Source organism: Dromaius novaehollandiae, chromosome 7 (genome assembly GCF_036370855.1).
Source record: "Dromaius novaehollandiae isolate bDroNov1 chromosome 7, bDroNov1.hap1, whole genome shotgun sequence".
In the NCBI taxonomy this organism is placed as follows: Eukaryota; Metazoa; Chordata; class Aves; order Casuariiformes; family Dromaiidae; genus Dromaius; species Dromaius novaehollandiae.
Window position 1 is genome coordinate 19,602,448 of NC_088104.1, and position 14,021 is coordinate 19,616,468.

At 42.8% G+C, this 14,021-nt stretch overlaps 1 protein-coding gene across 5 annotated transcripts in view; it reads right to left on the reverse strand.

Annotated features, from left to right (window-relative positions):
* Positions 1 to 14,021, reverse strand: part of RBMS1 (RNA binding motif single stranded interacting protein 1) — a 153,457-nt gene that overhangs the window by 97,553 nt on the left and 41,883 nt on the right. Inside the window, exon 1 of one of the 5 annotated variants that reach the window (XM_064514843.1) lies at positions 315 to 705. The exons of the other annotated variants lie outside the window; for them this stretch is intronic. Coding sequence (XP_064370913.1) covers positions 315 to 377 — 63 coding nt within the window. The 5' untranslated portion in view covers positions 378 to 705. Of the gene's footprint in view, positions 1 to 314; positions 706 to 14,021 lie in introns of those variants that run through there. 5 annotated transcript variants of the gene reach the window in all.

A 14,021-nucleotide genomic window follows, 5' to 3' on the forward strand; every position in this document is an offset into this window, starting at 1 on the left:
GCAACGCGCCGCCCGGCCGCCAAGGGCCCCCGGCGGAGGCCGCCCGGGCCCGCCCGCCCCCGCCGGGCTCCGCGGCAAGGTCACCGCGCGGCTCCAGCGGGAGGCGCGGGGGGAAGAGTTGCTCTTCGCAAATCCCGGCCCTCGAGAAGCAGCCAGCTGATCCCCGGCGGGCCGCGAGTCGCAACTCCCGCAAGTCGCCACCCCTCTCCCCACTCCTCCCCCAGCCCCTTAAAAAAAAAAAAAAAAAAAAAAAAAAAAAAAAAAAAAAGTGGGGGGGGGGGGGGGAAGCGACGACAAAACCCTGCCGCTCCTACCTGCTTTCGATACGGGGTCCGGCTGCTGCCCGCGGCGCTGCTGTTGCTGCTGGGGAAGATCATCGCCCCGCCTGAGCCCCGGCTCCCCCCCGGGACGGGGAGCAACTTCGGCGGCCGCCGGGCTGCGGCGCGGCGGGGCTGCAGGGCGCCCCCCGCCTCCGTGCCTCCCCGCCGCCTGCGGCGTCCCCCGCCGCCCCGCTCCGCTCCGCGCTGCTCCGCGCCGCCGACCCTAGCCCGCCGCAGCCGCCCAGCCGGCCATCAACGGGCGCTCATTGACCGCGGCTTCCCCGGCCGATCCCACCTCCCGGCGGCCTCAACCACCGCCCAGGAGGAGGGAGCGAGCGCCGAGCCGCAGCAGGGCGCGCAGACCGGGCACGGCGCCCGCCCCCGCCCCTGGGCCGCGCGGGCGGCGGCGGCGCGCCCCCGGGGCCGCGGCGCTGCGCGGGGCGCGGGGCGGGGCGGGGCGGCGCGCGCCCCCGCGGCGCGCAATGGTTGCGCCTGGGGGCGCGGCGGAATGCGCGGCACGCGGCGGCGGCGGGCGCAAGTTGCGCTGCGTGCCGCGCATTCCGCCGCGGGGCGCCCTGCCAGCGCGGGCGCCCCGCGAAGAGGGGGCTGCGCGGGGGAGCAGCTCCCGCGGCCGCTCGCGGGGCTGTCAGGGCAGTTCCTCCCCGCCGAAGGGCGAAGGAGTTTTGCCGAGAGCGAGCAAGAGTTTTCCCGGGGACGGGATGCAGCTCAGGGTTCGGCTGGCGCAGGCAGAGCTGGGGCTCATGTTGCCCCTTGAGCTGCTGGACTGGCTGCTTTGAGTGTGACAGAAACGATAGTTTTTAACCCTTCGTTTTTCTTTACCGGAGACGGGAATGCGGTTTGGGGGCAGGGGAAATCATCCGCTCGAGGCCTTCGGTAATGCTCCAAACCAGTATTTTGGAAGCAGAGGAAAATTCTGACTTTCTTCACAAAGTTTGGGGCCTAGGCAACCTCAGCTGTTAGGCAATGAGGGTGGGAGCTCGCAGGAGAGATCTTCCAAATTCACTCACTATTACTCTGTGTTGTTTACCCTAATTCCTCCCGTGATACCGGTAATCTAGCTTTTCAGAGGGACACAACTGCACTTCCGTCAAGTCGACCGAGTCTCTGATTGGTGACGGTGCAAGAGACCTTCTGGTACTGACAGGCATCACCAAGCATCTTTTGTTTTTTTCTTCCTCATTCTCATGATAATGTGGCCCTAACCTCACACACACACACACACACACACACACACACACACAAAATGACAACGGGGAAACAGCTGCAAAGAGACAAGAAATGGCCAGGTAGTTCAATACAGAAAGGCTGAGCAGCATTCTGCAATTGCTCTGACAACGTCAGTGTTTACAAACTCCTCGTGATCTTCAGTTACTCTCAACTACAAATAACCACCAAATATTTTGATATCCTAATATGTTGCCATTGCAGATCAGAGCTCATCTGAGTACAGCCTATAGTAAGAAAGCACTGCCGCTTGGCAGAACTACATGCTGCATAACTGACTTTTTTTCCTTCTTTCTTTCAAGTCCTGAGATGGAACTCATTCAGTTAGGCCGTGATTTGATAAAACACGTCTAAGGGCTGCTAGTAGTGGATCAAAAGCACTGCAGTCACACGATACAAAGTGCTGGTCACTGTCACTGAAAAATATTTCACAGACTAAGTTTGTACTGGCAGACTTAATGCCAGATCAGGTATCGTCTGTCTGTACTACTCTTAACTTCATGCTGGATCACAGATCGTTTGTATTCCCACAGCTGGCATTAAGTTAGCACAGAGGCTTAAAGCTAGGATAAATTCATAGTCCCTGGTCTGCTTAAGGCACTAGGTTCACGCACGCTCTGTGACAACATCAGTTCACATTGCTCTGGAAAAAGGCAAAGGCAGGGCAATTGATTCTGGGTGAAACTATTTTTTTTCTTCTCTGATCAGATTAGTTTTCTTCCAGATCATTTCCTTTGTCTGGTTCAGCATGTGGCTGTGCTACTGCTCCTGCCAGCACAGAGGAGGTGGTATGGGAGCAGAAGTAGGCAGGAGCAACAAGAAGGTAGATATGACTGCTTGTTCTGGCAGCAGCATCAGATTATATTGGCTTAATATGTTCGTGTACCTGTGGCTTAATTTGATGGAAATGTAACTGTGCCTTCCCTAGATGAGATGCCTTCTACAGTAGGCAACCTGTGCACCAGTCTTATTATGGACCCAGAGACAACAAGATTCAGTGTGGAAATATACTGTCTTAAAGCAGTATAACAGCAACAGGAAAAGGCTATTTCTGCTGCTAAAATTCATGTTCCCAAATGAAAAATATGAACAATATTTTCTGTACTGCATTCTGCTCAACAAAGGGGTGACAAAGCTTAAATCTGCTACCCCTACAAGAGGGTTTGTCGACTGCAGATGTGTGGAATGACCATGCTTTCCCCTCTCTGGGAAAAGCTTTTTAGAAAATGTCAATCCTCCCTTGCTTCCTTCCTTCTCCTCTTCCTGTCCCATCCCCCCACGTTAAGGGCTGAAGGGATGTAAACGCTATATGCCTGGCTGGGTTTATTCTCAGTCACTGTCAGACCAGGAACTCAAGACTGTTGCAAAGCGGCACAGCTTTCCCCAGTTCTGACGTGGATTTCCCTGCGTTGGATTCAGGGTGTGACACGTTTCCCTCAGTTACCACTATTCTGTTTTACAGCACATTACAAAAACACACAACATCAGATATAATCCTGTAAACATAGATCACCATCACTGTGCTCACACCTTCCCTAGATGAGGTATCTGCTTATTAATTTTTGTTTAAGGAAGATATATTACAATATTTTCTAGGAAGAAAACCTTGATGTCCTATTGTAAGTGCTAATTACCTATTGAAACTTGCTGTTCATTTTCAAATGCTTATAATAATCTTTCTCCATTTTCGTCTTAGATTGGGAAATAGCTGCCTTCCAAAACCTACAATGAGGTTATCAAGAAGACAGAGCCAGGCTCTTTACAGCAGTGCATGGTTGGAGAAAAAGAGACAACAGACATAAATTGAAACAAGAGAGGTTCCAGCTGGACACCAGGACAGGCGGGCTGTGCAGTCTGCGCCCGGGGACATCCTCAGGCCCAGACTGCAGAAAGCCCTGAGCAACCCAATCTGATCTCTTAGCTGACACCACTTTCAGCTGGAAGTTGGGCTAGAGAACTCCTGAGGTCTCTTCTGACCTGAATTATTTCCTGCTCATATGAAAAAGCTTCTATTTTTTGTACTCCAGAACATAGGTGAAGTGATTTCTGCCTAAACCCCTGTGTTTAAGTTAATAAGGCTCTACAAAATACCCCGGGCTTTTCAGTATATAGAAAGACAGATATATCAAGTCATGGTTTTGATAACTAGTTCCCATACCTATTTTCTGAGACAAAAGAAGCATGCTTCATTCGCAAATAAGAGTCTCAGTCTTCTCTGCTAGCAAACCCAAAATTGAAACACCTAATCAATGAAACACATATAGATGTGATAATTTAAATCATATTTTCAAGGACATTAATATTAACTGTGTTGTAACAGGTCTGAATAGACTTGCAGGTAGGCAGGCATCTTACTGGTTACAGTTATAAATGAGCAATTCATTTTGTTCCTGAGGGAAACAGGTGACCACAGGGTCTAACAAAATCTATGTTAATTGTCCGTATAAATTATGTTCATAGCTTCTTTAAATTACCCAGAGTCGCTCATTCAGAAATAATGAAAACTTGATGAGCAGATCTGGTGCATCTTGTAGCTACAATGCTATGCTTACGTGTTGCTTTGTGTACTGTTTAGACATTTAGGTTTGCAGACAGGCTGGGCAAATACAGAAATAAAATTTCTCTGAAAACCTCAACACAACTGGAAGTCCTCAAGAATCTTTCAAGTAAGATTTGTCAATCTTAACAAATAGTAGACGGGTAAAACTAAGCCATGACTTTACAAACAGTTCTACACATTAAAATTGCTGCTTTGCCATTCCTGTTGTAAATCAAATCCATGATTTCCCTTATTTTTCTCAAAGTTTGAGTGGTGCAGTTAGCTCCCCTCGGGGCATTCTGTGTCTCTGTAGGACAGATGGTCCCTCCACCCCGGAGTTCTGCTTTAAAAGGGCAACTTTTGTTGCAAAGTCCTAGGAGACTACATCGAATGTCCTGAATTTTCTCACAACCCTTCTCTCTTGCCAGGACAAGGGAGGCGAGCCACTTTGGGGCCTCCTCAAGACCCATTAGTGGAGGAGTTGTTGTGGGCACTTTACTTCCCCACTTTGGCAGGACTTAAAAGACTTATCAGCTTTCCACCACCATGCTCATTTGCTTGAGTATCCATCAGCTCACTGAACCCAGTCATATGTGAAAAGATACAAAACAGAGTAGGCAGGAGGCTGAGCCACAACAATGTAAAAATACTTCGAAATGCCCTAGACAAGCCAAGGAAACAGTATGCAGGGCTGAACTTTGAGAGATACTAAGTATTTCCCAGAAAGTGCTAATAAAGTATGGGAAGCTAAGGACCACCTAGAAGCAGTTTTTTAATTTTAGCATTAAACTCATCTGTTGAGAACTGAAAACAAGAAAAGCATTTATGATAACAATTGATGGAATAAAATAAACTTCATTACAAGGGAAGCTACTCCAGAGATAAATAATCTCCTCACTAATTGTTTTTATTATTGTTTAAATATTCTAAATTAAGTATGCAGCTCATAAAAAAGAACAAAACAAGCAAAAAGAAAAATCCATATCTTGCTAAGTGAGAAAGAGAAGGACAGGTCAGGAGAAATGTGAAAACGTGCAAAGCACATTTTATATAAAAACTTTAGTTAACTTTTTCTTAGAAAAGGAAGATTCTAAAGAAACAATGGCTTCTGCAGAAGTATATGCTCTGCTGGCTTCTGCAGAAGTATATGCTCCACTGAGAACTAGGTATTACACACAATGAGAAGCTGTTGTTTAAGAATACAGTCTTAACAGTACAAAAATAATCATAGGAATACATGCAATAATAAAAACAGAATCTTCAGGACAATCAGAACCAAAAGGGGAAGATAAACAATCTTTTCCAGCTGTGCTGTTTCAAATATTGGTAACAAGATACCAAATTATTTATATTCTAGATTAGAATACAAAAAAAATGCTGTTTTATTACTGATTACAAAATACCTATTCAGAGTCGCTATTATAGATTTCTGTTGAAAACCTATCACTAGAACCCATCAGCTCATTCTTTCTGGGAGTCCTCCAACCTCAATCTCTGATTTTTCCTTCACCTCTATTGTGGCTTTTTTTCTTTCTTAAATCCAGCAGTTCTCTGTGAAAAAAAGACCAGTCCTCTAATGAGTGCTGCTCCATTTGGTGCACAGAGAATGCCTCTTCCACTTCGGCCACTGGGCTTGTGCCTCTCAGGAAATGTTTGGACTCCTCCTATTCATTTCAGCTTGCAGTTCATTCCTTCTATGCTTCCTTAAATGTTCTTGTAAGGACACTTTATAAGTTGCACAATTATAAGTAATTGTTCTCATTCCTTCACTGATTACTAGTGTAAAGAATACAAACACAGAGAGCAATACGATCTATTGTTAATGCCAATGCCAGCATTTTATATTATGGAATGCATTATTTATTCTTTGAAAGCCATGACAAGATATTACCTTATAGAAGTATTTCTACCGTCAAACAAACACTCCCTTCCTAAATATACCTTGTTTGGGAAGCACAAGTATGAAAGAGAATTACTGTAAGGGGCTGGTATATAACAGGAATTTAAGGAAGCTGCTCGTATTTGATAATTACAACACACGGCAAAATTCAATCTTGATTTATAGAATTAACTAGAATGACTCTAAAAGATCTGAATTTTGCCATTAGTTTGATAATGGTGCCAGACGTGTTTGAAATTATAAAGCAATCAAAATTCTGTAAATAGTTGCCAGATTATTGTAAAACAAAATAATAAAAGTCTGTCTGACATGACTAAGTATATTGTTTTTTTCTGCTTTGTTATTAGCAATGTTCATCATTATATAAAAATGTATTCATGCTTTAAGTGAGGTTACTAAAAAGAGCTCACTTTTTGATATACTTTCTTGACTACATATTTTTTACATTACATGTGGAATAAATTTATGGAGCAGTAGGGGAAGCAAGAGAAAAATATCTAGCAAGTACTTTGTATGAAACAGTCAACGATCCTATGCAGCTTTTTGCTTTTATATATATTGCATATTTACATTTTGAATATCAGTATTAATAAAAGATGAAGATAAATCTGCAAATACACAAATATTTTCCCTAAACACCAGAATTAATAAGGTTCTAAAGTAGGGTTATATTTGCTGGTGTTCATATGGAAAGGGGGCTCTTTCTATTCACAGCTTGTTCCATTTTGATGTGTAGGTTTTTAAAATGAGATTCTTCAGGGTATGGGCCAGGCTTGAATGGTTACCTTTTCATCTTTTTATTAGAATCTTAGAAATAAGAAAGAAAAGACATGAAAAGACCCCTACAATTAAAATATGTTTAAAGATTGAGAACAGTTAACAACAGTGAAAAGATAAATCATTGCTCAGTGGTTAGAGTAGAAGGTTTGACTGAAAATCAGCCAGACATAAATTTTATTCCTTTGTGTGTCGTTGTCTTGGTACCTAAGAGTGAAATAGCTTCAGTAGGATTTGTCAGTGCTCTGTGTTTCTGGAAAAAAATAATTTAAGACCCTTACCTGTTCCTTCCACATCCTTAAAATGGGACAAACTTTGAGAGAAACAGGCACCGTAGGCATTATTATCAGCTTTTGTAACAGAAGAATGAGGAACAGGCTGTCATAGCAGCACAAACTTTGTCCAAAATGGGTCATTATGAAAAACGGAAAAAGGCAGAAAAAGTCATTTAAAATCTGATATGCCAAAAAGTATGGCGTTGTTGCCACTAACGCAACAGAAGCTATGCAGAAGCTATGTGCTTGAAGATTGCTTGAGGAAAAACCAGACCAAAAGCTGCTCTGCAAACCTCTGCTGCAGAGAGGTCACTGTTTTCATACTGGCAAGAGAGACGAGCCAGATTGCAGGTTGTGTGTAATAGGTGTATTCGTATTGATATCTTGGAACAAAAACAGAAAACACGGCTCTTTCCCAACAATGTTGTTGTCCTAAGATGACTTCTTGCATTTTTTTTCCCCCTCATTCCCTGCAATGAAGTACTGTTGTATTTATATGACAAATACTAGTGGTCAAGTAAAGAAATGACAGCTGTACCTACTGACACGCACCGTGCAAATTTTTTCTGTCCTCACACACATCCCTGTCAATTAACCTCATTTCTGACCTGCAAATGTCTTTACAGTGCTGAAACTCCCCTGGGTACACTGACAACTCTGTACTGGTTCGGTGGTGTTGATTTATATCCTCTCGGTTGGAGTGTGACAAACTCATTTCCATATAGGTTTCAAGGGGGCATATAAATTTTATCTGTTTCAAAATTATAGCCCTTACCCTCCGAGTTTGTTTTATAATCATATATAAACAGAAAGACATTTGTTTATAATACACAATCTGATTATAATGACCTAATTTAGAGTAAGAAGGAAAGAAATGAGATCATGTGGCAGAAGTTAAGCAAATATTCAATAATGCATCTGAATGTTATCTCATTTTCAATATCTTTAAAATAAAACTATCTACATAAACCTTGATAGACTTGTTCCTGAGGTACACTGGCCTAGATCTCTGTCATTATGTTTTTTACTCTTCCATAGAAATTATCCACTTTTGTTTTCCTCAGAAGGCAAGCTCTCCCTTCCTGACTTCTGAAATTACATGTTACGCTTGTATCTGCTACATATCAACATAACACAGAACTAAATGATCAACAGACATATGCAGAATAAGAAAATTCCTCCTCCTGTGTATATTTAGTGCTCATAAATGTCATCCGCCTGGTGGTCATGACAATAAAAGTTCTCCGCTAGCAAGATATTTGGCATCTGCTGTAAAAGGTCCCCTGCTCCTTTCTGATACTTTGTGACCTGCAGAGACCACTCTTGGGGATGGAAGAATAATTTAGCTGCCTGCTGATGCAGCCCTTCCTTCCCTGCTACTATGGTGAAGGTACAAGATGTGGCTGACGCATCACAGACACATGAGAATAAGATCAAAGCCATTTTCCCATCCACTATATGGCTGCTGGCTGCAAACAGTTTTCAGCCATCACCATTCCGAGCTAAAGCAGCAGCAAACTTCATTGCTCTCCAAAGTCTTTGCCTTCACCTTCCAGAATATGAATGCAGTTAACATTGCATTTTTAGCACTTGTCACTACCTTCAAGGATTTGTTTTTATTCTGAGGTACATTTTATATATCTGTCCCCCAAGTAAGACTATTTTCCACTTGTGTTCAGTATTTGCAGCATTCACCATTAGTGCCATCATTACAGTTCCTGTAATTTTACATTCAGCGATGATCTGCATATTTATGTTCAGTAATCAGTAAATTAATCAAGATGGCTAGGAACAATTTATTTCAGCGACTAATTCATGGAGTTATTTACTAATTGTTCTATGCTAAGTATCTAGGGCTGGCAGGAGCACAAATCATGGTGGGAAAATATTTCATTGCATCATAATTAAGTTTTATATTTATTTTAGTAAATAGATTCTTAAAGTTGTTTTCAACAAATTCTCTCAAGTTGGATTCGAAGTATCTATCACATCCTGTGCAACCATATTTCCCAGGTCTGTTCACTGATGTCAATGCACACAAATCAAAGATAAAACATGCAGTGAAATCCTTGCCTTAAAATAGTCAATAGGAGCTTTACCAATGGGTCCCAGGTCTCACCCAGAACTCGTAGGCTGTGCTTTTATGAGCTATAGATAGGATTTAACGGCTCAGAAATGCTGAAAAGAAGAAGAACTTGTGCTCCTTTTCCCCTAACTGCTCAGAGCATCACGGTTTCAAGCCCTTTCCTTGACCCTTCGGTTCTTTTACTTGCTGATTCAACTCACCAACCCAATAGAAATCTTTCCACTTTTCTTGCTGCCATGACAGTGACACCGAGGTGTCTAACAAGACCAGAGCCTCCAGAAGGGAAGCAGCGAGAGCAGGCGGCCCGGAGAGGGCAAGGCAGGCAAGGCAGGCAGGTTGCTGTGGGAGGAGGCGCTGCTGTCCAGGACCACCTCGTGGAACCAGCCCCAGAACGTTTCGCACCAGCAACCCGTTTTGTAACCGTGTGTTTCCAGTCAGATTCCAGAAAAGTGCGGAAGTTTTTAAATAGGTTATTGCAACAAGCAGACCCCAGCCACTCTGTGCAGATGCACTGCAATAGGGTTGGGTGAGCTGGTCCGGGCAGCACTAGAATTAGGCTGAACTTCTGCCCCTGGCTTGAACAGTCTTTGAAGCTCTTCACCGCCTTGGCAACTTCTTTCTCTGTCTTATCCTATGACAGCTTCTGTCAGAGGCTCTGCAGAGCTGGGATTTTCTCCGTTCTGGGATCTTCACAAAAAATTTTCCTCTAAGCTCCCCAGGGACCAGATCTTCACAATGTTTCTGTGTGAGCTGTACAACTTGCTACACTTACTTCTGAGCAAAGCTGTACATCCATGGAGTTGAGTGGACCAATGCTCCCAGCAGTGTTGGCTGAGCAGAGCTCTAAGACAAAAAGGATTTCAACACATGATTGCAGGATCCTTCCAAGACTAGTTACTAGGAGGAAGTAGTCTGAGAAGTAGAATTGGATTATTTTCTCTATAGTATTTCAACACAAATCTATGTGAAGGTTTGCCCTTGCACGCAGTGGTCATAACTTTCTGTTACCTATCCACCAAAACAGCCAAATAAGCAACTTCCCACTTCAGGACCTGATCCGGTTCTTCTCTAATGTAATTCAGTAGCACATCAATAAAGACAACTGGGTACTATCGTAATACTGCTTTCAACCCTGAGACACAGACAATTTACCCTTCACTATTCTAAATATCATGGAAAAGATTTCACATGAATATTTGTTTACATAATTATAGATTGAGTTTTGTTGTATTTTTCACAGTTATCTGTCAGGTATATTATTTAACCTGATTGGCTGAAGTCTAGTCCAAAATACCATCCAATTATCTTTGGCAAAGCACACACAAAATTATGTTTGGAGAAACAGATGGATTTTGTATACCTGCAGATAACATTACTGCAGAACACAGGCTTATGCACTCCAGAAGCTAGGAGAGGTTAATGACTTTGAAAGGCAAACATGCTTCCTTCTTATACCTTCACTGTAATCAGTTACTTTACAGTATATAGTCTCATTATTATAAATTGCAACTAGAGGCATTTTTGCCTTGCAAAGGAATTCATAAAAACATGTCAGATCATGTCAGCTGAGATGTTATATAAATCGCATTCTACACAAAGTGAAAAAATACATTTTGCATCCAAGAAATTTCAGGTTGTTTTATGAGTAGAGCCCACTGTTTCACAACCCAGGGAAGAATTTTTATCAGGATTACAGACTCCATTTAAAATACATGAAAAGAAAGTTAAAAATCTAAATGTGCCTGAATGTTTGCATCTTTTAATCCTCTTGTTCATTATATTTCCACTGAAGTTGTTATTCCATTCCACAGAAGGGTTGTTCCTAACACTGCCTCAGCCATTTAAGCATACACATAATGATATACATACATACACATATGCACTTGCATAACTATGACCACATAAGCAATCCAGTGATGTTACTTGGAGAAATCGAGTGATCTTAGATCAACTACATGAATGAAGTGAAAAGAGGCATGAGTAGAGAAAAATACTTGTGCTGTATTACTAATTTCAGGCAAACTGCAGGCTCTCAACACCAGCTGCTAACACATGTGAAAACTACTAACTTTTTGCCATTACTAGGACTTTAGCTTATTTTATCTAGAGCCCATTGAGTAACTTGAGAAAGAATAAACCCTTTTTCCTACAATATGAAGGCTCCTGTGAGTAAATCATGTAGGCACATGACTTTGCAGGAACTGGGCCAGCGTGCAAAGAAAAAGCAAGAGAGCTAAAACAATCCCTTGGTAACTATATTCAATGGGCTATGCATTGGCTAAACCAGCAAATTTGGGCAAACTGTCTTACAATGTCACTGTAAGCTACTGCAAAGATCTGTTTATTTTCCTAAAAATTTCAAGTTAAGTCTCTAAAATGTCACCAATGTAGACACTCTTTTTTTTTAATGAAACAAATGAAAGTTTGCTTATTTATCAAAATGTTAGTTTAAAAAAGTATTACCGTAACATTTCTATTTAAAATAACACATCATCTCATAATCTACAGTCTATATTTTAGATTCCTCAGTTACAGTTAGTTTAATTGATTGAAACTAATTACTGATTTTCTATTACAGCTGTCTGATAAGACTCAAGAACTGAATTCAAAGCTGTGCTGGGAGCCCTTTGTTAAAATGTTACGCTGCTGTGTAATCTGCCACTCATTAACTAGCAGCTACTTTTTGATTGTCAGTGCTCATTGCCTGTTAGGCAGTTTGCTCCATGATGGAAATTATTTTATGATACCTACCTACAGATCTTAGTTTGTGCTGGACTACTAGATTGTTTCTTGCTCCTTTCAAGAGCCATAAACCATAAAATAAACATAGGGAAAAGGAAAAGTGGAGAAAAAAAAAAAAAAAGAAAAAGCCATGCCTTTTCATGCTGAGAAACTCCAGGCTTCAGATGATGCATTGTACTTAATGCTATTTACTGTACCACTCACAATATTTGGTAGCTGATCAAACTAATAAACATACAATTTGGCAGGGTGGGTACACTCTGCGGTAGCGAGTAGATGTGAGCTCCTTCTTCACTGCAACAGCAGCTCCACTTTGGTGCTCCCGCCGCCTCGGAGCTGATGTGAGAGATGCCTGTGCCCGTCACGGCCTTCCCTCTCGCCTCTGCACCGGCCACTTACTGCACCGTTCGGAGCAGACATTACCACACGCCCGAGCTGTATGGAACCAACCGCTCATACCGGTGTGCTGTGAAGTGGAAAATAAACTGATACAGCTTCAGTCTACAGATGCACATTTCTTTTAACTGGTTGATTTCACAGTTGTGCTATAGAGAAGAGTTGTAATAGCACGGCGGTCTCGGCCAGGCTCGGGCACGGAGGCAGCAGTGTCCGAATCCCACCCGACTGCCAGGGGACTAGTAATTTGGAGACACAGCCTGAGTTCAAAGCCTTGACCAGAGTCAAAACTGAAAGCAGGCAGCCACTCAGAGTTTTAAGTAGTAGAACATAAGACATCTTAATTTAAAGAGACGTTAGCAAACAGTGTACGTCCTCGCTTCTGCCTTCAGATCTCAGTTAAACTCGTAAATGAAATCATCTTTCTTTAAAACCATACTGGAGGGAAAAATGCTGCATTGTAATGTAGGGTTGTAAATAAACTAATAAAGCTGCACAAAGAGAAGAATAATGATGTGAATTATCCGTCTGAGCTTATCTGAATACACGTGGTTTGGGAAAAAAGATGGAGATGTTACACGTTTAACAAAAAAACTTAGATTGACAAATTTCCTCACGTGCTCAGCAAATCTTTCTTTAAAAGCTGAAATCATGGTTACAGTAACTTCCTATTCAGTCATTTCCTTAATTAAACCATTGAACTTTAATGTGAAATACAGCCATTACAAAACCAGAAAGGAATCTGAACAATAACAGATCTACTCAAATGGGCAGTGCAATAACCTGAAGTGATGTAAAGGCTGCTACTTTTTGGTCTGAATAAATTATATTGGGATTCTCAGAGATACTAAATCAAGCTTTAGGGAACTTTGTATTGGATCAAAGATGCACTGGCCGTATGACGTGATCCAGTGAATACTCAGCACAGACTTGTTTTCCTTGGTAAAAGTTATTTAAAACATTGTGTGTCAAATTTTTTTCAATTTTTTTGAAGGTGATAATTTTAGTAGTATGTAGGCTAAATCATGGTCTCAAGCAGCTGCACTGCTCTGCAACTGAAGGTCACCCAGACACAGGCATTTTTGCATCTCTTGTCTCCTTTCCACTCCAACATCACAGTCCCCAGGGGTCCCCAGGATGTCAGTGCTCTCACCTTAAGCAGGACAGCCTTGGACAGTCACTGCATTCACATCTTTATTTGCCTCCTGCAAACGATCTAAACATCCAAAGAGCCAACACCTCCACAGGAGCTTGTCACCACTAATCAACCTAGGGCAGAGACTGGTGTGTCAGGGATGATCAGTCTGTTCCCTCAGCAGTGCCAGAACCCCAACCTGACTCACAAACTGGTAAAACAGTGCCTGGATTTAACAGAGAAAGAGGGCAGCCATGCGGGATGGCTGCTCGGGGCTCAGGGTACTGCTGCGGGCAGATACTGCAGGTACCGCTCCACCTCCATGAAGATAAGCCCTGTACGGAGCTCCCCGGCTAGCGCAGCAGAAATGCAGCTGTGTGCTCAGACCTGATCTGGACCGAGTTCGCGCTGCCAAGTAGTCCCACAGGGTGCCGATCTGGCATTAATGATCATGGGACCACAGCATGAGGTTTTGATACTATTAGCTCTTCTCTGCCGCCCAGGCAGTAAGAACTTTGCAGTTCTTTAGTCAGCTCAGACCTGTGGGCAGGCATGAAGGGTCACGCAGCTGCTGCAGGGAAGGGCATGATCTGCTGTTCAGGCTGT